Genomic DNA, 22156 nt, shown 5'->3' with positions numbered 1-22156 from the left:
AGAAAGAGCATAAGCACCTGAAAGACGCCATCAAAGCCTGCGGTTAGCCCAACTGGTTGTACTCGTTCCAGAAAGAACCACAAGAAGGTGGATGAGAAATAAAGAGTAACATTGTCATCCAGTATGTCTTGGGTCTATCTCAGATATTCAGGAGGATTTTTAACAAACACAACATACCTAGTGAAGAACGGACAGGTGCAGTGAGACAAATATAATGCAGAGTCATTTGAGAGATCTGATTTTTATGATGCAAATGTATTGTTATGTTTCGCAGGACAGGAGCGAGTGCTTCCTGTCCTGCACCTTTATTTTGGCGAGCTGTACTTCCTGCCTGGTGGCGGAGACAGCCGCTTCACACCTGGTGGCCGCACAATTCCCATTAGCGGCGGTTGCCATTGTTACCCGTGCTCCTCGTTTTCGAGTCAGTGCTGTCACCTGAGGACTTTACTTACCTGGACTATCTGCACCCTTTACCACAGAGCCTTTTTCTCTGTCGCCTTTTGTTTATTCTTATTGTACACCATGACAGGACCTTTTATTTTTCACATTCCATCGCCTCGTCTCTGCATACTGGGGATCAAACACTCGACAGCCTCTACCATTCGTGACATGTATTACTCTTTTGAACACATGTTGTTTTGAGAAGCCAAACTCTTTACATAAGTGGCCCCAGCAACTAAGCGGAACAACCTTCCTCGTCACAAAAATCCAACCAGAACTGGACTCGCGGGACCAAGTGGGGGGAGTAAGTCACCCTTCATGCACTACACTGCTGATGGGGATGTCATACGAGTAAAATAAGAAAAAAAAAAAAACAACCTCCGTAGATATTTACAAATTAGATTGCATGCTGATGATTTTTAGTGAAGCCCTCATAATTGGCATAATTAGAATTTTTTTTAAAGTAATTTCTCAAAAAATAAATGATCTCTCTGATAAAACTGAGAGAATAGCTAATCAGCTCAACATAGTGTACAAGACACCATATTATTCTAGTGATGGTGTCTGGGCTCTCTGAATGCCACCAGACTTTGTACTGACTGTACGCAGTTTGACTCCACTCATCAACCCATAAACAATGAAATACTCAAAGAAATTAATAGAAAAATATCTATCCTCATAAATCTGTTGGTGTGGAAGCAGTGAAAGTCAGCGTGATGGAAAAGGAGTAGATAGGGTATCGGATTACTGTTATTAAATTCATCACAGGAAATAGCGGGGCTTGCGCACACACATTTAACTGTGACTTTCATAAAGGACTGGGGGTGTTTGTCAGCCATTAAAATGAAATGTACCAATTAATTTATGTATCATTTTATTTGTCAGTTCACTGTCAATTTTACCTGTGCACAGCTCGTTTGTCATGGCACAATTTTCTCTACTCAATTTACTTTTTCTGGATCAAATTATTTCTACACCCGCCTGCGCTGCACATCACAGCCAGTTTGAAAGAACTGCAGCACATCATTTTTCATCTAATTTCATAATCCGGCATGATAAGGTGGGTTCATTCACGGGAGCACTTCTACATGTTGCATGCCTTAAATATCTTTGATGATGTTCTATGAGGAAGAAGGAGCTACAATGCAAAAGGTAAATGTGGCTCCAAATAGGATGAAAATATAACTTCAAAAGTTGTGAAATGCAATAAAAGCAATATTTATTGTGTGATGTATCCTGGCAGCTGTTTTCCACTGCAAAGATACCTGAAGCCTTTTTATGTTGCTGTCTTGACTCGATCCTGACCGACCACAGAGGGTCTATTGATTGAGACCGGCGGGGGTTATCTTTGTTGCCGCTCGTGCCCAAATGTTATGAAGTGTTAGGATGTAGGTTGTAGCAAAGCTGAATTACAGCAGAAAGTTTCAAAATGAAATAAAAAGGCTGAGTTTTTAAGCTGTAGGACTTCTTCGTATGAGTAATACTTGACTATAAAATAAATATTTGAGTATGCTTTATGAAGGACCCGTCGAAGTGTTCTACATTTGAAATCCATGACTGTTGTAACTGAAATTGACTGAGGAGTCTTGAGATAAACTCACCTGCTGAATGCGGTTGATGCGCCTCTCATCTGTCTCTGCGATGAACAGGGTGCCCAAATGAGAGACGGCGATGGCTTTTGCGGCTTCCAGAGTGGCCCGAACCGCAGCTCGACTCACCAAATGGTGGTCAATACCTGGAACTTGGCAGTGGATGGGGCGGCCGGCAACAATACGCACCTGAAGAGTCTCTGATACCTAAAAACAAACACGTCCATGTGTAAGCCATGCGAATGAGAAGCAGTGATATCTAGTGATATTAATAATACAATCTACATTGACATAATCATTAATATATTTGTACTCCTATGCAAACACCTATTTAACAAAAAAAAATCTATTTAAAATATGTGTGTTCACACAACTGTAAGAAAAAACTCAGGATGTGGAGAATGAGCAAGAAACTTCAACATTTCCATTATGAAAAATTGTAAAATGAGCAACATAACACATTTGTACTGTATCTCTGTCTGTCACACAACAATTGGGATGTACTGGATTGCAACCATGTGACCTTGAGGCAGCTGCGTCACTTCCGGTTTGACGCACATACAAACTCAGTATCTTTGTACAATGGTTGGCAGATGAATGCAGGTAATGGTTCTTGCCATTGGGATTATTCGCTCCAATTGTGTGAGTGTGCATGGTGTGTTGCATAAAGACATGAAATAGTTGAAAACAAGGCGGAAACGGTGAAAGCTTATCTTCCTCGTCAGGCATAATAAATTCAGCAGAAAAATAAATAAATAAATAAATGCCGCAGATGAAAATAACGCTTCTAACATGTCTATCTGCGTTCTTCCACCAAGTCATCATTCTTGTACGTGTCCATTGCTTTGCTGCGCTGTTATTCCATGGGGTTTTAGTGTATAAACAGTAACACAGCATGATCACGGCCCTGTTAAGTTCCTTCGCAGTAGCCAGGAGTTGACACAAGCGGTCCATATTTGCTACTATGGTATGGCTATATATGGCATGGTGTTGCTCTGATTACATTGGTTTATTTCTAGAAATATTTGTTTTAAACAGGTGAAGGTGTGTGTTCTTGTAGTCTTGCGTTTGCTTTGTGTCGTGGCTCAAATACGGCTGGTGCAGACTTTTTTCTCCTGTTACTTTTCCATTTTATATTCATGCAACAGAGCAGGCTTTGTAATCTTGGTGCAGTATTTATGGTGATGATTGAATAATTGGCCACTTACACGTTGGACAATTTAGATAAAGTGGAAATGAGGAAATGACAAATCTATAGGTTTTTGTTGTGAGGCAATTCTTTCTGCATTTCCCATTTTCATGAGCATTTTTGAGTGTCAACAATATTTTAACTTCTATTTAGTATAAATTTTGCTTGTTGGTGGTCATCCATCCATTTTCTATGCCGCTTCTCCTCATTAGGGTCGCGGGGGTATGCTGGAGCCTATCCCAGCCGACTTCGGGCGACAGGCGGGGTACACCCTGGACTGGTCGCCAGCCAATCACGGGGCACATATAGACAAACAACCATTCATACCTATGGACAATTTAGAGTTGCCAATTAACCTAACATGATGTTTTTGGAATGTGGGAGGAAAAAAAAAAACAGAGTACCCGGAGAACACCCACGCACGCACAGGGAGAACATGCAAACTCCACACAGAAATGCCCAAGGGAGAATCGAACCCAGGTCTTCCCGATCTCCAGACAACATGCTAACCACTAGACCACCACACGGCCCGTCACTGAAAACTCAAGCTCTGACCCAGCGTCACTTGACGAGCCATAAAGGTTCAGAAGCCATCTTTCTCTGTACATTTTGGTTTCTTGAGCTTTTTTCCCTAAATGATCTGAGTAATAACATTTCCTGAAATCCCTATTTGAATGATTTCCACATGCGAGAACAGTGCATGTATGTCGCATTTCCACTCTGACTTCCCTTGATATGCTTGAGCCAGTGACGACTGCGACCGAACGTGACGTGTACTGCAGCAATATGTCCTGCCATTGTACGGTACTGTACATTAAAGATGGAGCTAAACACACAACATCATTTGAGTGGTAAACATAAATATTATATTTATATAAATATATTTTTAAAAACAATACCGGTAAATGGGAATAAAAATGAATCATGAAAGACCACAGAGCTTGTTTTTTTCTTGTAAAGCTGTCTTCCACTGCACTGACTCTCTCTGTTTGGGGTGGTCTGTTTTCCACAACAAAACAATACTGCCTCAGTACTAGCAGACTATTCTGATGTGTTGCTCCCTCAAAAGCCTCAGAAGCGTCAGGACGAGACACGCTACCAAACAGCACGGTAGCTTTAAACTCGATATGCATTGTCGTAGTCAACCACTGGGCATACTCCGGTGGTAACATTGTGTATGTAGATCAAATAAAACAGTAAACTGCCATTTCAATAACATTAAATTCAACATTGAAGTATCACAACATCATTTTTTGGTCCATGCTGAGATGAAAAACACAAATCTGATCCAAATACAATGGCAACCTGTTTTCTGCGCATATAACATCTCCACAGAGGGGAAGCAAGGTGCAAGCATGAATAAGCACAGGCTTATGGGAAATCTTAACAGCCAGAGATGTAACAGTGTCAATGCCTGTCACAATTACAATAATTAACTGCATACAACGTAAGTCATACCAGTGAGAGAGAACCAAGTGAAATGCTTTCCTTGGTTTCTGCACGCCCTACTTTTCGTACAATTCGTTTTTTGTACGGCCAAATATTGCACATAATAAACTATCCCGTTTGCCCGCATCCACAAACATCCATGCGTCGGTGACTCGTTTTCCGAGCTTTTTTTTAATGGAGTGCGTCTGCTAAATAACACGCCATGAGGCCAAAGAAAGTAGTGATTGCCAGCACTCTGATAAAGAAGGTGAGAAAAGCTATTAAGGTCAAGAAAGAATACGTAGCAAAGTACGAAAGTGGCGTACACGTGGTCGATCTCGCCAGGATGTACAGGGTCAACTATAACGCTGCGAGAGGGGTAAAGGTGTTGACAAAACAGAGATCACAAAATATCAGAGATGTTGAGAAGTCCTGATGGACTCCTCCCTCTCACCTCCTCGCTGTCTTCTATACAGCAACAAGAGTATTCAATACATTTTAAGGTAAAAGTTATTGTGAATGTTCATTTATCCATAAGTCATTCATATTAATTTCTCATTGTTTTCTGTATGTACAGTATCTATAATTATTCTCTATATTTTTGGGTCTCTGGAATGGATCAATTGGAAAAAATTGCTTTGTTTTTCGTACATTTCTTCTGACTTTTTGGAACGCATTAGTAACGAAAACCAAGGTTTCACTGTAAATGGTCAACGTGACATAACTATACATGTTTTTGGAATGTGGGAGAAAGCCGGAGTACCCGGTGAAAACACACACGCGCACGGGAAGAACATACAAACTCCAGACAGAAATGCCCAAATGCAGATTCGCACTCTCAGTCTCTTGACTGTGAGGCCAACGTGTTTGACATGTTTAATATGCTTATCTGACATAATTCTTTAAACAACACTTTTTTAAAAAAACACTGAAAAAAATGTATGAAATTTGGTTGACGTGCTTGAATCAAAAGTGAGTAGCAACAAAAACAAAACAATGGCTTCTGGAGCGACACTGCATAGCATTTGATCTTCAACAGGGAGCGCTATTTTTCACTTAATGTCATGTTACTAGTGTCATTCCCTCGGAATTGAAAGAACTATTACTTGCAAACTGCCGTGTTGTCACACATTTACACTGAGAGTGAACAACACTTGTAACATAACACAAAGTGAAGAAGAAAACGAATAGAAAAAAAAAACATTTTTGCTTCTGAAGCCAACAGCATCAATATCTCCCAAAAAAAGCAGGGTGGTGAATAAAAGGGAGGTTCAAAATTAATGTGCTGGCTGTTTGTGTGCGAGTGTACTTGTGTGTGTCCCTACCTGTAACACAATGTTGTTGTCCAAGATGTAGAGGGAGTTGTCCAGAGGGTTAATGGCCAAGTCAGTTGGCCACTCCAGACGCACCTGCACAAACGCACACAGAACACACGGTCTTTGTTTGCAGGACAATAGCAGCCTTAGCAGTGGCAGTGACCCTCAGGCGTCAGTTATAGGTGATAGGAATAATATCCGCTTCATAACATAGAATTAGGCCCTCTGGCCCTGCCCGCACATGCAAAGGTCAGCATCAGGCAGGGAGCCTTCCCCCTGTTTATTCAACAGCCACAACGGCTCGTTTCAGCGTTGATCCAAATGTCAGCCAATAACCATGATCGCCGCCTTCTGAAATGGGGCACCATGCTTGCTAACACTGTGGGGGTCAAAGACAGACAAACCTCCATCGGAATCATCAGCATCACAATCCTCTGCACACACACACACACACACACAATAACACAAACCCAAACAGTGAGGCTTGTTTGTGGCGATACGTTGGAGGGATGAGCGAGGTGATTGATGACTGTGGGGATGGATTAGTAAATAAATGGATCATGTTAAATTGCCACTGACATGTCCAATTATACGATCTGTCAAATGAAAAAGAAAAAGGTTGAGTCTGAAATCCCATTTTAATAGGTAGAGAAATTAATCAAGCAGGGCTCATCCTGTCCTGAGCCAAGAGAGGACACGCATCAGATCTCTGCCCATGATACTGAACTTTGCAGTAATGGCAAGCAAACAACACCGCATACTCGGTCTGGTCTGAAGAGCAAACAAAACTCAAAACTTTGCGCGTTCACGTTGCATCACAATGAAGTCAATCTCTATTCAATTGATAACAACTGACCATAAAACAGGAGTGGGCAAACTTTTGACTCGTGGGCCACATTAGGTTAAAAAAATCTCACAGGTGTGGCCGGGCTATGTACTTTTAGCCGTAAAAGTGTAACACAATCTGTTGTATTTGTCTGGATCCCTTCTATTCCAGGATCACTTTAAACATCTGGAGGTTGTTTTGCATCACTGCGCGCTAAAAATGAGATAATAACAGACCACCTCAGACAACAAAATTGAACACCCAGAATACACATGACTAAAGGATGCAGGATTTACCATGTAAACTATGAATGATAAAACATTGAACGTCCCTCCTTGTTTACTCGACATGTTTTGCAGTCAAGCAAAAACACAGCAGAAATGCGACAAACAACACGGTGAAACACAAAAGCAAACAGTAAAAAACACGGGCTCGAGCTGCTGTCCCTATGATTACCGTAATGACCCGTATTTCAGAGTGCACTTTTTTTGCAGAACTTTGACTGAAAAACTTACTTCTCAAACCCTCTCCAACACACGGGCTCGAGCTGGTGTTCCTATGCCTCCTATGTTTCCTAACAGTAAAAACCATCCATAAATTATAAAATAAGGTTGTCCCGTTCAAATATCGTGCCCTCACTCTATTGTGTCTTAAAAAAAAATAATGAATTAGATAGATATTTTATTCATCTCTAAGAGAAACTGAAATGTTGTATTCTACACCGGTCACTAGGTGTCACTAGTAACATCCGCACCAGACTTGATCGCCAGAACAAAGGCTTTTATTGCAGGTGGAGGTTTGAATTAACAGGCGCAATAATACCATAATATTAATAATAATAATAATCATCATCACACAAGCTACTGTTGAGGTCGTAATCCAGCTAAGACTCAACTCTGAACCCCGGACGTCACTTCCACAAATGTCCACAAAACATTATTGCAACACAAGTCTAATTTATATCTTAATTTTCTCTGATTATATATACTTTATTGTGTAATACGAGTGTAGAGGTGACTATAGGGTTGTTATTTCATGGCCAGAAAGGGCTTTAACAATGTTAAAAACCATATGTAGAATGTTGTAAACAGGTTTTGTATGCTCTAACTATGAAAACATATTGATTTATAAATAAGCAATCCTGCCTTGTGGAAATTCACTTATCACGGTCGGGTCTGGAACCAATTAGCAGCAACAAATAAGGGATGACTGTATCACTTTTCTTCAGAACGCTTCCTGGAAAACTTGCTACTTTGACCCTCTCCGTCACACTGGCTCTAGCCGGTGTCCCTATGATTAGCATAATGACCCGTACACCACTACAAATAGCAGCGGCTTGCTTCAGAAACCGCTGGAATAATTTTGATACTTCAAGACTTACGATCATTTAAAAATCCTATTCCTGGCTACAGTGTCAATGTTAAAGTTTTAAAAACGTCTGGTGCTCCCGGATTAAAAAGCTTACCAGGCCGTATATGGCCCGCAGACCGTAGTTTGCCCTTGTCTGGAGAAGAAAGTTTGCCACTTTGACAATTTAGCAATAAGGTTTGTCTACAGTAATTCCACTTAGCCCATGAATAAGCCTGTATAACCACTGCAGCCCAAGCTCAAGTATCGAAAACCAAATAATGTAAAATGTAAAATCATGTATGTTTGATTCAAAATTTCCTTTCCATCATTTTATTTTATTAACCCAACATCATGTTTTCAGCAAACTACAGTACAGGCCAAATATTTGGACACACACAACACGACTGATGGTCCCAACCTCATTAATAAACCAAAAAATTGTTACGGTATGGCTGGTGCTGTCAGAAGCTTGACCCCCAGTGTGCAGAGACGAGGCAATGGAGTGCAAAAATAAATGTTCTTTAATAGTTTAAAGCAGGAGCGAACAAAAGGCGACAGAGAAAAAGCTTTGTGATAAAAGTACAGGTAGTCCAGGTAAGTGGATAGTTCAGGTAACAGCACTGATTAGGCGACGAGGTGCATAGGAAGCACAGACAATGGCAATGAACCAGCGCCGCACGTACGACGGCTCTGGCCTTTTAACAGTCGCAAATGACAACTGGCCGCAGCTGTCCGGCCACCAGGCATGAAGCGGCTGTCTCCGCCACCACGCAGGAAGTACAGCTCTCCAAAATAAAGGCGCAGGACAGGAAGAACTCGCTCCTGTCCTGCAAAACCTAACAGAAATTCCACTAGGGAACCCTGCCAAGGCACACATTTCAGGTGGCTACCTCATGAATCTCACTGAGAGAACACCAAGGGTTTGCATCACTAACAAAAAAAAAAAAAAAAAACACAAAATATATGTCTAAAATATGAGACATTTTTTGAGCTATTTCACACTTTTTTGTTAAGTACATAATTCCACATGTGTTCATTCAAAGTTTTGACGCCTTCAGTGAGAATCTAGTCATGAAAATAAAGAAAACACATTGAATGAGGAGGTGTGTCCAAACTTTTGGCCTGTACCGTACCTTTTTCCAATTACTATAATTTCAGACAATCATGATTTTTATATTAACATTTTGTCAGCCCTGATCAGGAGGTTCACTTGAAAATGGCATATTGTTGACTGGGGAAACAACAATACTGTATGAACTGAGGTTGATTAATTCACGCCAAGCTTGAGAAAATTACATTTCGAACACAGCATGGCCGCGCCACCCCTGTGATTTTGTATTATGATTCACAAAACTGTGTTTTTCTTCATACGTCTGTGCGACTTTGCACGAAAAACTGATGCCAGAAATGTACTTTTTAGTTGGCATAAATTACCCCGGTGGTGTTTGTCAAGCCATGTAACTACAGAGGTTTTCATCAATACTGGTGCCAGTTGGAGGTCAGTGCAGCTTACAGAGCAAACACAGATGGAGGATGATGACGGTCAGATGTGCTGCAGAGGATGATGACTAACAAGAGGATTGGACGGGCCTCTTTAAAGACATGCAATGACATCTCTGGAGATTCACCTGGCCTGAACATAGTCACACTCAGAGTCATGCACGTACTCAGGCACTTGCATCCCAATGTGTGTGTGTGTGTGTGTGTGTGCGTGTTTGTTCAAGACTGCAAGGCTGCACTTCATCTATAATTCATCTGCTGCTCTAATAGGCCTGATATAAGTCAGCAGTGTGATCTGAAGGCTGGCTGATCAAATTAGTTGCCTTTGGTCTTCACCAGACACTCTGTCACACACACACACACACACACACACACACACGCACACACTCGCACGCATGCACGCACACACACCTTAATGAAGTCAGAGTTTCTTTGGGGGAGGTTGAGCAATTTAAATTGGCACACAGTCACTGACTGCAGGAAATGAAAAGCAAAGAGCTGTTGTTTTTCTGATTCAAATCCTTTAATTGTTTGACACAAACTATAAAGCGTGTCCTAAATTTTGTTCACATTCAAACAGCACACGTGAGGATCAAACACTGCTGTTGTGTTGAATCTAAACTTGATGGCCACGTGGAAAGGGAAAAAAAAAATGTTACATTGGAGATAAAAAGACATAACCTACAAGAATAAAGTTGTCATTTTTAAAAGCAAATGAGCGCTAGCATATATATGTTTTGATTTCATTCGATATTTGTTAAAAACACTGAGCTCTGGCTATCAACTAAACCCAACAAAAAATCTGATTTCAATTAGTGTAGTAGTACACAGACAGCTACAGAACCACTCTAATTTACTTTGTTTTTCCCATAGGAGATGTGTTGTCTAAGTCCAAATCATTTATAATGCATGATAATCAAGGTCAAATGTACAGCATGCATGTAGCACTGTTAAAAAAAGCTGAGTTTTTACATGTTTATGTCTTTATGCTTCACTGATAATGTTTCATCATCAAACGTTCAGATTTCGCACTTTGTTCGATGGTCCTTGAACGCACCATAGTTGCTGCATACAAGTGAAATTAATACACTAATCCCTTGCTACTCCGCTCTTAGAATTTCACGGATTCACTGTATCATTTTTAAAATTAATTAATCATGATTAATCACCATTAGCAACTATGTGTGAAATATACCAATTTTTACTGTTTAAATTAATTAATCATGATTAATCGCCATTAGCAACTATGCGTGAAATATACCCATTTTTACTGTTTAAATTAATTAATCATGATTAATCGCCATTAGCAACTATGTGTGAAATATACCCATTTTTACTGTTTAAATTAATTAATCATGATTAATCACCATTAGCAACTATGTGTGAAATATACCCATTTTTACTGTTTAAATTAATTAATCATGATTAATCACCATTAGCAACTATGTGTGAAATATACCCATTTTTACTGTTTAAATTAATTAAACATGATTAATCGCCATTAGCGACTATGTGTGAAATATACCCATTTCTGCTGTATTTAATGAAGATAAAGATCAATGACAGGACAGGATTATATGTATTTGTATGTATTAACAGCTCCAAATGAACTGAATATGTCAATCAAGCTAAAAGATACCACACAAGTCTACAAAAACTAATTGTCGAACACTAGCCTCTTTAATAGTAGTATACCATTTGAATCACACTTTAAACAATGTTATGAGCATTTTTTCAAGAAAATATTCAGTTTTGATATTACTATTTCAAACAGGTTGTAGCTTGAGAATGGTTAGCGATAAAGGCAACTGGGAAGGAGAAAAAGTCATCAGTATGACCCAAAGTTTGTGACGGGAAAAAAAATCACTCATCTAATTTGCAAATTGTGACGTCACCTGGCTCAGAAATTGTCAGATTCCTGTCTCCACGATACCCAACAAACTCATGAAAATGTCTAATCCACTCGTGATACTCTTCCTCATCTCTCACGCGAACACGCCCATCATCATCATCATTTACAGCGGGATCTTGAACAGCACTGCTGTCTTCTCCGCTATTAGAAGCGTATTTGCTGCCGCACATTCCGACGCGACTGTCCCTATATAGAGAAGCTCCAGAATGTGCTGCTTTGAGGACTATCGGGCAGACGCGCTGCCGCTAGCAGCCTTGAACTTCCGTGTAGAGGCACTTCAAACTCATTAAACTCCTTAAACTCCTTTTACGAAGTGATCAGAATATCCAATTCATGTTTTTCATCATCTTTCTGTTTATTGGTTTGGTTTGGTTTGGTTTGCTTTAACTTTATTTGAACATGCTTGCAAATTACAATGGAATACATCACATGATTCATTTCATAGTTCCGCATGTCCAAAAGGAGTAGGAAGAAGCAAAGTTATTTAATCCTACCCCCCCATCCGTTCCACATATTGTGCAGTACATATTATTCACTTCCTGTATTCCATATGTGTTTTTTAATACATAGAATAATAATAAGGTCATGTAACAATATGATGATGCAATTATTAAGATTTGTTCACGATTAGTATAATAATCAGTATAATAATACATAAATGATAATAAATACAAACAAGCGTAACAGAACAATAGATATAATAATCAGTATAACATACAGCACATAAATAAGAAATAGACAAGCATAATAAAGCAAGTTCAAGAATCTTCTGCCTTGTATTTAGCAAACATGAACTGATTGTATTGTTTTTTGAATTCGCTCATCTTGGTGCATTGTTTGAGTTCCGTGCTCAATCCGTTCCGTAATTGAATTCCGCATACTGAAATGCTGTGGGTTTTCAGCCTTGTTCTTGCACATAAGTGTTTCAAGTTTGGTTTTTCCCTAAGCTCATATTTCTCCTCTTTTATTGAGAAGTATTGTATGACATTATAAAGCCGTTTTTGTGATGTTCGGGGTGTCCCTGAATGCATTTTGAGATCTTGTAATGAGAATGCGAATTATTGAACAAACTAGAGACGTGTGTGAGTTGGAGATACACACTGTGTATGGTGTTGGAATTGCACTGCTGTGTGTGTTCAGGTCAGAATGAAGTTCTAAAACAGTGTCAGGCTCTGTGTGACTGACCCAGGACGCTCCATTGTGCTTATGACGACTGACCCGTCTGCCGTTATAAGAGAGAGGCGTGCTTGCTCTGGTGCGCATGCATTAATTACACTAAAACATTTAACGTAATTTATTAAATCAATTAGTTACCTAATATTAATAAATAATGCTGATTCTGGTTAGTAAAAAAATACATATTTAAGCAAATATTGTGTATTTTTTGCCTGAATTAAGCATTTTCAAGCATAAAAGTGGATAAATGAACTAAAATACATATAAATACAAGGCATTCAAAGACGCTGCGATGATATGTAGTACTCTACACTGGTCACTAGGTGTCAGTAATGTTACTGTAATGTTGAGTGAGACACACAAGCATTGGACTTGATTGCTGGAACAACAGGCTTTTATCGCAGGTTTGAATTATCCCCCACTCACCTCCCTTATCACCGGAACAGATGTACAGCAACACACACGAGCATGAATGTTACTTGTGTATTATTTTCTGTTATTAGGTCTACTGTATTGGGTGATATTGTGTAAAATCAACTATTAGGTGTTATTTAATGTCAAGAGGGCTCTGTTAATGTTAATACATGTATTTAGAAGTTTGTTGATGGCAATGGACACGGGACACAATGAATGGACAGACTACTATGTGGAGGAAAACTGTACCAGACAAGTTGATGTCGAGCTCGGATCATCACATTCAGACACGGGACAGGCAACGAATGACGGAGATTCTGACTTGCAAACAATATTTATACACTTTCCTTGAACTGGTGTATGTCACCTTGACTAACAGCCCACTGTCTGTGGCATGTGTGAACATGCATGTGCAAAACTTTAACCATATACGTCGAGGCATATCTGCGGATAGCATTGGTTTGGTTTGGTTTAGTTTATTTGAACATGAAGGTTACAATGGAATACATCTCATGAATCATTCTTTGACAGTTCCACATGTCCAAAAGGAGTAGGAAGAAGCAAAGCTTATTTAATCCTACCCCCCATCCATTCTACATCTAGTACAGTACATGTAGTTCACTTCCTGGATTCCATGTCATGTTTTCAGTGATAGTCAGGATAACACATAATAGATAACGGTGAGATAGCCCTCCCCCCCAAAAAAAGAGAGAACATTCATTCTGTGTATAGCTTCCCTGGGACAGAGAAATTCATGATATCAACTGTAAAAGAATTTTCCATGCTAAAACAACAAAAATATTCCCTTTATAAATAAGGAATCCTGTTTTGCGGAAATTCACTTATCAGGGTTGGGTCTGGAGCCAATTAACCGTGATAAACGAGGGACTACCGTATATGTCTTCTACACTGTGACTCTGATTCTATCCGTTCATGGGTCATCTTACATTACCATTCATTAGTGGTGAGTACATATACATTTTAGAATTTAAAATAAGTGTGTGATGCATTTTGAAGAGAGAAGGGAGGGTTATTGACCTGAATCTAATCCAATGAGTACAAGTCACTTTTATTGGAAATATTGATCTGAAATCGGAGAAGGACGCAGGAGGGTTTGGAGGGGTAGAATAGACATTTTTATAGGCGTTTCAATAACTCGCGGATTTTCGCCATTCACTCCCTAACAAAAAAACGGTATCTCCCATATTTATTAACATCTAAGATATTCAGGCCTTTGCCAACGTTGGTCAGAAGGGGGGGGATGAGGTTCTACATTGTATCAATTATCTTTGTGTGTACCAGGCTTGACTCCTCATTGTGGCAGATAGATATATGTTTAGAACCGTACTATTATGACTTTATTCTCTTAATATTTGAAGTTTTTTCTTTTAAAGGCACTGCTTTTTTGCACCAAAAAATTAAACATTCTCGAAAAAACTTTTTCTCGTAATATAATCACTTCATTCTTGTAGTTTCTTTTCAAGGTGGTTCTAATACTCCTTCGTACATGTCCCACCGTGAGCAGCTTACCTGGCTGATATCCATACGTGCATCACAGCTTAGTGGTTGCGTTGACATCAGTCCGTTGGAGCCAATCACAGTGGAAAGCAAACCTCTCTCGTTAATCTTCTGAATGGTGGTGCCATCAACAAAGTAGACGACACCCCTTTTATCCACTGCAATACCTGGGTGGGTGAGAAAAAGAGGGGAAATTAGCTTTGGAGACGACAGACGCAGCGAGGAGTGGGGATAAGAGAGCAAAAAGAAGAAAAAGGTGAGCGATGGAGAGGAGTGAGTGAGGCGAGGGGAGTGAAGTGAAGAGAGGACAGGACTTCGGAGCGGCATTCAATTCAGTTAGACATTCAGCTCAGCTAGCGGCTGTCTTATCAAAGAGCACTGCACAGCAGAAATGCAATTATATTTCCATCCCAGAGACCACTAAAGGGATTAGAACAATACAACTGCAGGAAGAGCTTATTTGTCACATTAGATGCGAGCAGGGTGCTGCCGTGAACTTTTGACATTTGACGCTTGCAAATGTACATTAGAAATGTTCACCCACGAAACCTGCACACATGTGCCTCTCCCCTGCTCGTATTTGCACATCGCCTATAAAAACACAGTGTGTGTGCGTGTTTGTGTGTGGTTGCTATGAGATGCATACACTTGAACTCTCCTTGCAGTGAGGCTCTGCAGCATGAAGCGAGGGAGACGGGCAAGTCAAGGTATTAAAAGGTCAGGGCAGACTATGAATCATCTGTTATGGATGAGGAGCGACCTTCATCCCCATCTCATCTTCATACAGAAAATGGGCCCTTTGACTCAACTCCTCAGCAATATTCCACGACTCAACCCTCACCTCTCATTCTGCCCCTTTGCCGTGATTGCTTTCACTCAACATCAATGACAATCAGCCATATTTTAGAGTTCCTCGCTGCCATCGCCAATGGATGCCACCCTTTGCTGAGCCATTTAAAAATACATTTGCTTCATGGTTTATCACTAAGATATGGCAAGTGTTTCATCACACTTACGCCTCACAGGACTTGCGTACGTACTGTAAATTCAACTCAGCTCTGATCAATTACAGAATTAAAGGGGCAAAACAATGTGCTATAAAAAAGATAATGTACCATACTAAATATGAACCCTTACGCTCTTTCTGGAAGCCACACCGGACGTCCACAGTAAATTCACACTGTGTTTCAACACTGTTTATTGATGGAATGTAAAAAAACAACCCAAAAAACAGAAAAATATAACATCACATAAAGGTTTCCTGTAGTTGGTCACCAGGGTCGCACACGTCTCAGGAGGGACCATTGGCAGAGAAACAGCCCCAAAGCAGAATGTTTGACAGTAGGGATGGTATTGCTGGGCTCATATTCAGGTGATTCTCCTTAAAGGGGTACCAGAGTGGTGCATGATGCACATACTACAGTGATTTGCAGCTCTGACCAAATAAAAATATACTGCAAACACATTCAATAAACAGGGGAAACAGTGTTGAATGTTTTCTTCGGGTCTGAAATATAAATTTCAGCCCGTTAGCGCATCGTCATTTAGTGGCATGCAAAAGTGTGTCACAAAGACGATGAAATAAATAATACAAAACCGTGGAACACGTTTCAGCTGCCGTGATTTCCGAATTATGACACCTCATTGTGCACAAAACGCATTTTGCTGCATCCAAAACATTTACTGAGACCAAACTCCAACAAAATGTGCACAAGTCACAAATGTAAACACAGTAAAAAAAGATACACCATTACTACTCAATAAAATTGAGGCAACAGATCGCACGCAATATTATTGATTTAATTTAACTATGTTAAAAGTTGAGTAAATAAGAATCACAACAGACCCTGTTTAAATTGTGTACATTCAAATAAAGCACGATAACAATTAACCCAAACCTATATCAAGATATCAATAAAAGTCTTGTTTAAATTAGTAAAACGCACTGATAGAAGCAAACTATAATTGAATAATGCTACATTCTTTATGTTCAGTGCATTTTTACGTTTCCTTTAGTGTCGGAAGCGGTCAACCACAATCTATGTTCCATGACACGCGTCTACATTTCATAGGAATTGTTCAATAGCATTTCATTACCGACCTTGGCTTAAAGGAAAACTGCACCTTTTTTGGAATGTTGCCCATCATCCACAATCCTTATGTAAGACATGAACACACGTCTTTCTCTTTTCGGTGCGTTCTTAACAGATAAAAACAGGTAAAAAAGAGGCAGCTTGCACATAAAGGTACACACCTATTTTGCCTACAAAGCCCGCTATTAAAACACCGCCAAAAACTTCCAACAATGTTTTATCGTTTTATATCCATGCTTATATTCAAGAAATCACTCATGGCAAAACACAAAGGAAGGTGTCACCATGGGTCTCGCTGCCACGTCGCCATCTTTGTCAATGACCAGCGTCTTCAAACTGATGTTAAATGCTCATTTATACCATTAATTCATAATTTATATGCATTTTGAATTGTTTTCTGCATGTAAAGCTATAAAAAAAAGACATTAACATTTTCGGCTGTCTGGAATGGATTAATTGGATTTACATTACTCGTTACAGGAAAAACAGATTCGATTAAGAGTACGTTTCCGACGTTACCTTCTGGAACAGATTAATGATGCTAACCAAGGTTCCACTGTACTTGTTTTGTGGATGTTGCTCAATAATCTTGTGTGTCATCCTGCAAACACAGACACCCAAAAACAGTACATCCTTGTCAGAAAGGGGTTTAATTAGAAGACCCAATCTGATCACCTCGGCACTGTGAAACCCTTGCACAGTACAAAGCATAGTGCAAAACTGCAGCTACATCTCCATTCAGTCATCTGTCCTATTATCACAACACTTTTCTTTCCATCAATCTTCCTTTTCAAACCTTGTCATTGGTGATTATGCAGCGCTTACTTTCCCACAGAGCGGTGATGGAAATCATTTGTTCTTCTCCCTTGAGGTCTCATTCTCCTTGACATACAATAGCATTCTAAACATTTCATTCAACATGTGCGTGCACAAATGTGTCCTCAAACTCGCAACCCTGGACCAACCATGCGGGTCATAAATTGTGCAGGTGGAGAGGGGAGGGGGGCTGGGAGGGCCAGGGTCAGTGTGTTTCCCTCAGAGGCTAGGAGGTGAACTGCAGCGCTCTCCCTGCTGGCCTCTTCATCTTCCCTCCGACACAGACATATTACACCACCCACACACCAGCAACACCCTTCCTGCTGGTAATAGCCTCACCCCCCCCAAAACACCCTAACCCAATCTGCTTCCATACGCGTCTTCTTCTCCACCTTCTTTTGTTGTCTTTTGTTTTTCTATCACTCACAAGTGTATCAAATCAGCGGCCTTTGACTTTTCAATAATGTCTCGGTTCTGCTTTCCTCTTTTTGGACCTTTTGTCCCTCTTTCTTTCATTCCTACTGGCTGTGCCGTTTCTTTACCTGTCACCTGGCATTATGTAAGAGAGACATCTGAACCCTGTGCACAGCCCGAGCCTGCTCACGTCTACATCTCTGCACATTCTCCCCGCTGCATTGCCATCTTTTCATACATTTGCTTTCACTTTCCCCACATTCCCCTACCCTGCACTTCTGCCTAAAACTGTCCCTGATTTTAGAGCTCATAAATCCTGCACAAGGACATGACAAGGCAGCCAGGACTCCCTCTCAATATCTCAGTACCTCCCTTCCTCCCTGTCTCTGTATATTACTTGTCTTCTTTTCCGCATGGCATACAATAAATTCCCTCTCATGTCTTTGTTTGCGGCTTTTGATAAATTCACACCCCAATCAACAATAAATTCAGAATCATCAATGATTATTTCTCTGTCTGTAAAGAGTGTGTCTGCGTTGCTGGCACGTTTATCATCAAAACCACCACAGATTAGCCCATACTGAGGGGATTTCCTTCTGTTGTGGGTAAAGCTGTGTGAAAGGAATTCACAGCCCCTCCTCACAGTCCACGGATAATCACAAGACTTCAAAAGAGTTGCCATGTCTCCATGGGCAGACCTGGCAGACCTGATGCTGATGTTTAGAGGCTGGCAGCAGAAATAATTGAAATACATCTCAACTCAAGAGGGAGACGGACATTTGGCTAAAAATTGGAACTATCATCAAAGAGAAGCGGATCAGCATGAGTCACGCTGACCTTGGTAAAACATCTCCGATTAAGGTGGGGAAATGTAGCCAATGACAAAGAGAGAGAGGGAAAGAGGCAAGAGGTGGTGATGAGACAAAAAGATGGGATGAGGAATGGCTTCAATTAAGCATTATGGGCAAATCACCCTCAATCCAGACATTTCTTTTTTTTCAATGTCCTTGTAGAAAGAATATCAGTTCTAACGTTCCCCCGTGGCATCGCAATGCAATCTAATCGGATGGATGCCATGGAGAGGGGTCTTGTGTTGATTACAGCTATTTGCCGAGAGGGAGCCACGAGGGATTATCAAGCAAGCAGAATGAACGTGTGAAAGGTGAGATATGAGATGAAGGCAGAACGACTAATTATAAAATATGATGTACATTATGCATATTGCATTGCAGTAACTGTAAACAGCCCTTCCAGCATGCAGTGAAATAAAGATGTGTGTGTGTGCGATGAACACTGACTGAGCTTTAAAAAAAGAACAGGGTTAACGGTGACATCCCTGATGTTTCCCTTCAACTTTCAGTCTTTGCATCTTGACAGAAAAACAGCAAACACAATGCAAGTGCAATTCTGAAAATCATTTGTCAGGCTGTCACCCACTGAAACAACCATCTACGTGCAAAATAATCCCAAAGGAAACCTATTTAAAGGATGTAATAATGAAGGAGAAATGCATTTGTACCTGGAAACTTTCATCCAGTTGCCCTACATGCACGCTAGAGCGCTATAGATAAATCAGCGACCAATAGATATATATAAACACAATAACACCTTTGCTGTCTCTGCCTGGGTATGACTTGGAGTGCACTGCACGTTACATGGTTTGCATTCACCTGTGCGTTACAACTTACGTGAATGAAGCTTTAGCCTGGTATAGGCTGTACAGTTTTGGCTGTCTCAGTCTATACAGTAGATCGTAACCAATTGTAGCTCAAAAACGATGGTTGGACATCTCACAATGAGACCAAGATGTACAAAATGAAATACATCAAATAAAGCTTAGTCCTGTTAAAGTTAAATTTGACACAGTCACTTTGGCAGCGTTGGGGGCCAACAGCCATATGGAGAAATACAGTGGCGGGCGCTCCATTTGGTATCTGGGCCTACAGCGGGGAGTTTTTCTCGGCAGATGCTGTGAGGACCAGCATTGTTAAAAAGAATAATTATAATAATAATAACAGTATATACAGTTGTCCCTTGTTTATCGCGATTACTTAGTAGGATTCAATATTAATAAATGGAATATTTACATAGTTAGAGCATAGAAAACATTTAGGACCTTCTAAAAATGTTTTTTTTTTTACATTATTAGAGCCCTGTAGACACCCCTAATGTCACCTTTATACTGGTATTATGTAATATAGTAGACATGATCAGCGATAATAAGAAGTAATATAATAACTCACTGTTAGCATTTGGAAAGTTCCTTGTTGTTGTGGTATCTCGAACGTCATGTGGGTCAATCATTAAAAAAAAGATTGACATTGATTGACATACAGGACAGCCATCCATCCGTTTTCTATGCCGCTTATCCGAAATAGGGTTGAATTATCCCAGTTGACTTCGGGTGAGAGGCGGGGTACACCCTGGACTGGTCGCCAGCCAATCGCAGGGCACATATAGACAAACAACCATTCACGCTCAAATTAGAGTTGCCAATTAACCTAACATGCATGTTTTTGGAATGTGGGAGTAAACCGGAATACCCGGAGAACATGCAAACTCCACACAGAGATGCCCAACGGAGATTCGAGCCCAGATCTTCCCAATCTCCTGACTGTGTGGCCACTGCTAACCACTTGACCACCGTGCGGCCCTACAAGACTGCTAGCTATACTGCTAGCTTTGTTTTCATCACATTGCACACTGTTTGCGCGCATGCTACGAGATCTCTGAAGCGACACAGGAGACGGTCGCCACTTAACAACACTGTAGCAATCTACCGAGCTAACTAGTTTTTTTACTGTCATGTCAGACTCTTCATCCATGGCTAATGCAGGTAATGTCTCATCATTTCACATTACTGAAGCCTAGTAGTGACTAGAATACTACATATGACTTGTCTTTCAATAGTTTTTTACTAATATTAGGCCATAGTCAACCATGAAACAGCTATCATTTATTAGTTAGAGTCTTTACTTTTTGAAAAAACGCAATAGAGCGAGGGAGCCATGTTTGAACCGCTGTGTAGCAAGGAACGACTGCATCGCCGTATGTTATCATTTACCCTGACTGGGATTCAAACTTAGGAACTTCCACCGGTGATCGGCAGTGCTTGTAAATTTGGTGCAAATAGAACGACTCGGTGATAACTACAAACCTCTACAGAATCAATATGTATCTAAAAACAAGACAAAAACATTTCATTTAATAACAGTAATAATAATAATAATAATAATTAAATACATCTACTCACCAAAGATGCCAATTTTCCCCCTCCTTTAGCCACTGTGGGTATAACTTGGCTTGTCAAAACAGTATTGCTCTGATCAACCAATCAGAGGACAGAAAAATGCTGCCATTATTGTAAGCCAGCTAGGTGGCCCAGTGAGGCAAATCTGAAATCTGTTTGGTTAAAGAAACAGCCCCATTGCTAATAGTGTTTCAGTGACATGGGCCAGCACTCCCGATTCTGAAGGCTCTGTTCAGATTACATTGACATGGCAACACATGGAAGCTAAAATCTGCTTGGACAAGACCATCTAACATACACGTACACTACTGGAAGCAGTGCAGTCAAGAGACACGCTACCAATTTAAGATAATACATTGTTGGGAACAAATTAATATAATTTTATGGACAAAATACTAGAATGTCATTTGTAAATGTAAATCAGGGGTTTTGATAGTTTTTAGGCCACATTATTCTACGTATAAAGTGACATTTAATTTACTGATGCATTGACTTAATTTTATTACTGTGCCCTCTATGATGTCTAAGCCTTTGTTGTGTGACAAGGATATACTTAAGGCACCATAAATATAAAATAAGATCCATTTGTGTCTGCAAATAATACAGTACAAATCTAAATAGCTCCTAATTGCAACTTTACAATAATTTCCCAACATTTCACAACATTGTAAAACAGCAGGGACTCAATATTTTTGCAGTGTCTCAACTGTACTAGTTCATCATTCAGCCCGCCCTCTAATGTCCCTCGGCTCAGCGGGTGTTAATTACATAGACTGACATATTATAACAGCATCTAAATGATGCTAGCTATAGTTGATTATGCCCCACGGTGCCTCTCTACAAAATGTTACTGACAAGTGAATTCACAAACATGGTCCCTTTCACTACTGGACTCATGTGAGTGACCATATTTAAAGTTGGAAA

The 22156-nt window shown here is 40.2% G+C and overlaps 1 protein-coding gene across 1 annotated transcript in view; it reads right to left on the bottom strand.

The window, feature by feature from the left end:
- Positions 1-22156, bottom strand: part of tenm1 (teneurin transmembrane protein 1) — a 272088-nt gene that overhangs the window by 30908 nt on the left and 219024 nt on the right. The window contains exons 23-25 of the mRNA XM_054791581.1: positions 14672-14826; positions 5973-6056; positions 2043-2237 (exon numbers count right to left, since the gene is read on the bottom strand). Coding sequence (XP_054647556.1) covers positions 2043-2237; positions 5973-6056; positions 14672-14826 — 434 coding nt within the window. The remainder of the gene's footprint in view (positions 1-2042; positions 2238-5972; positions 6057-14671; positions 14827-22156) is intronic.

This window comes from Dunckerocampus dactyliophorus, chromosome 11, assembly GCF_027744805.1.
Source record: "Dunckerocampus dactyliophorus isolate RoL2022-P2 chromosome 11, RoL_Ddac_1.1, whole genome shotgun sequence".
Taxonomy (NCBI): domain Eukaryota; kingdom Metazoa; phylum Chordata; class Actinopteri; order Syngnathiformes; family Syngnathidae; genus Dunckerocampus; species Dunckerocampus dactyliophorus.
This window is presented reverse-complemented; position numbering and strand designations above follow the sequence as displayed.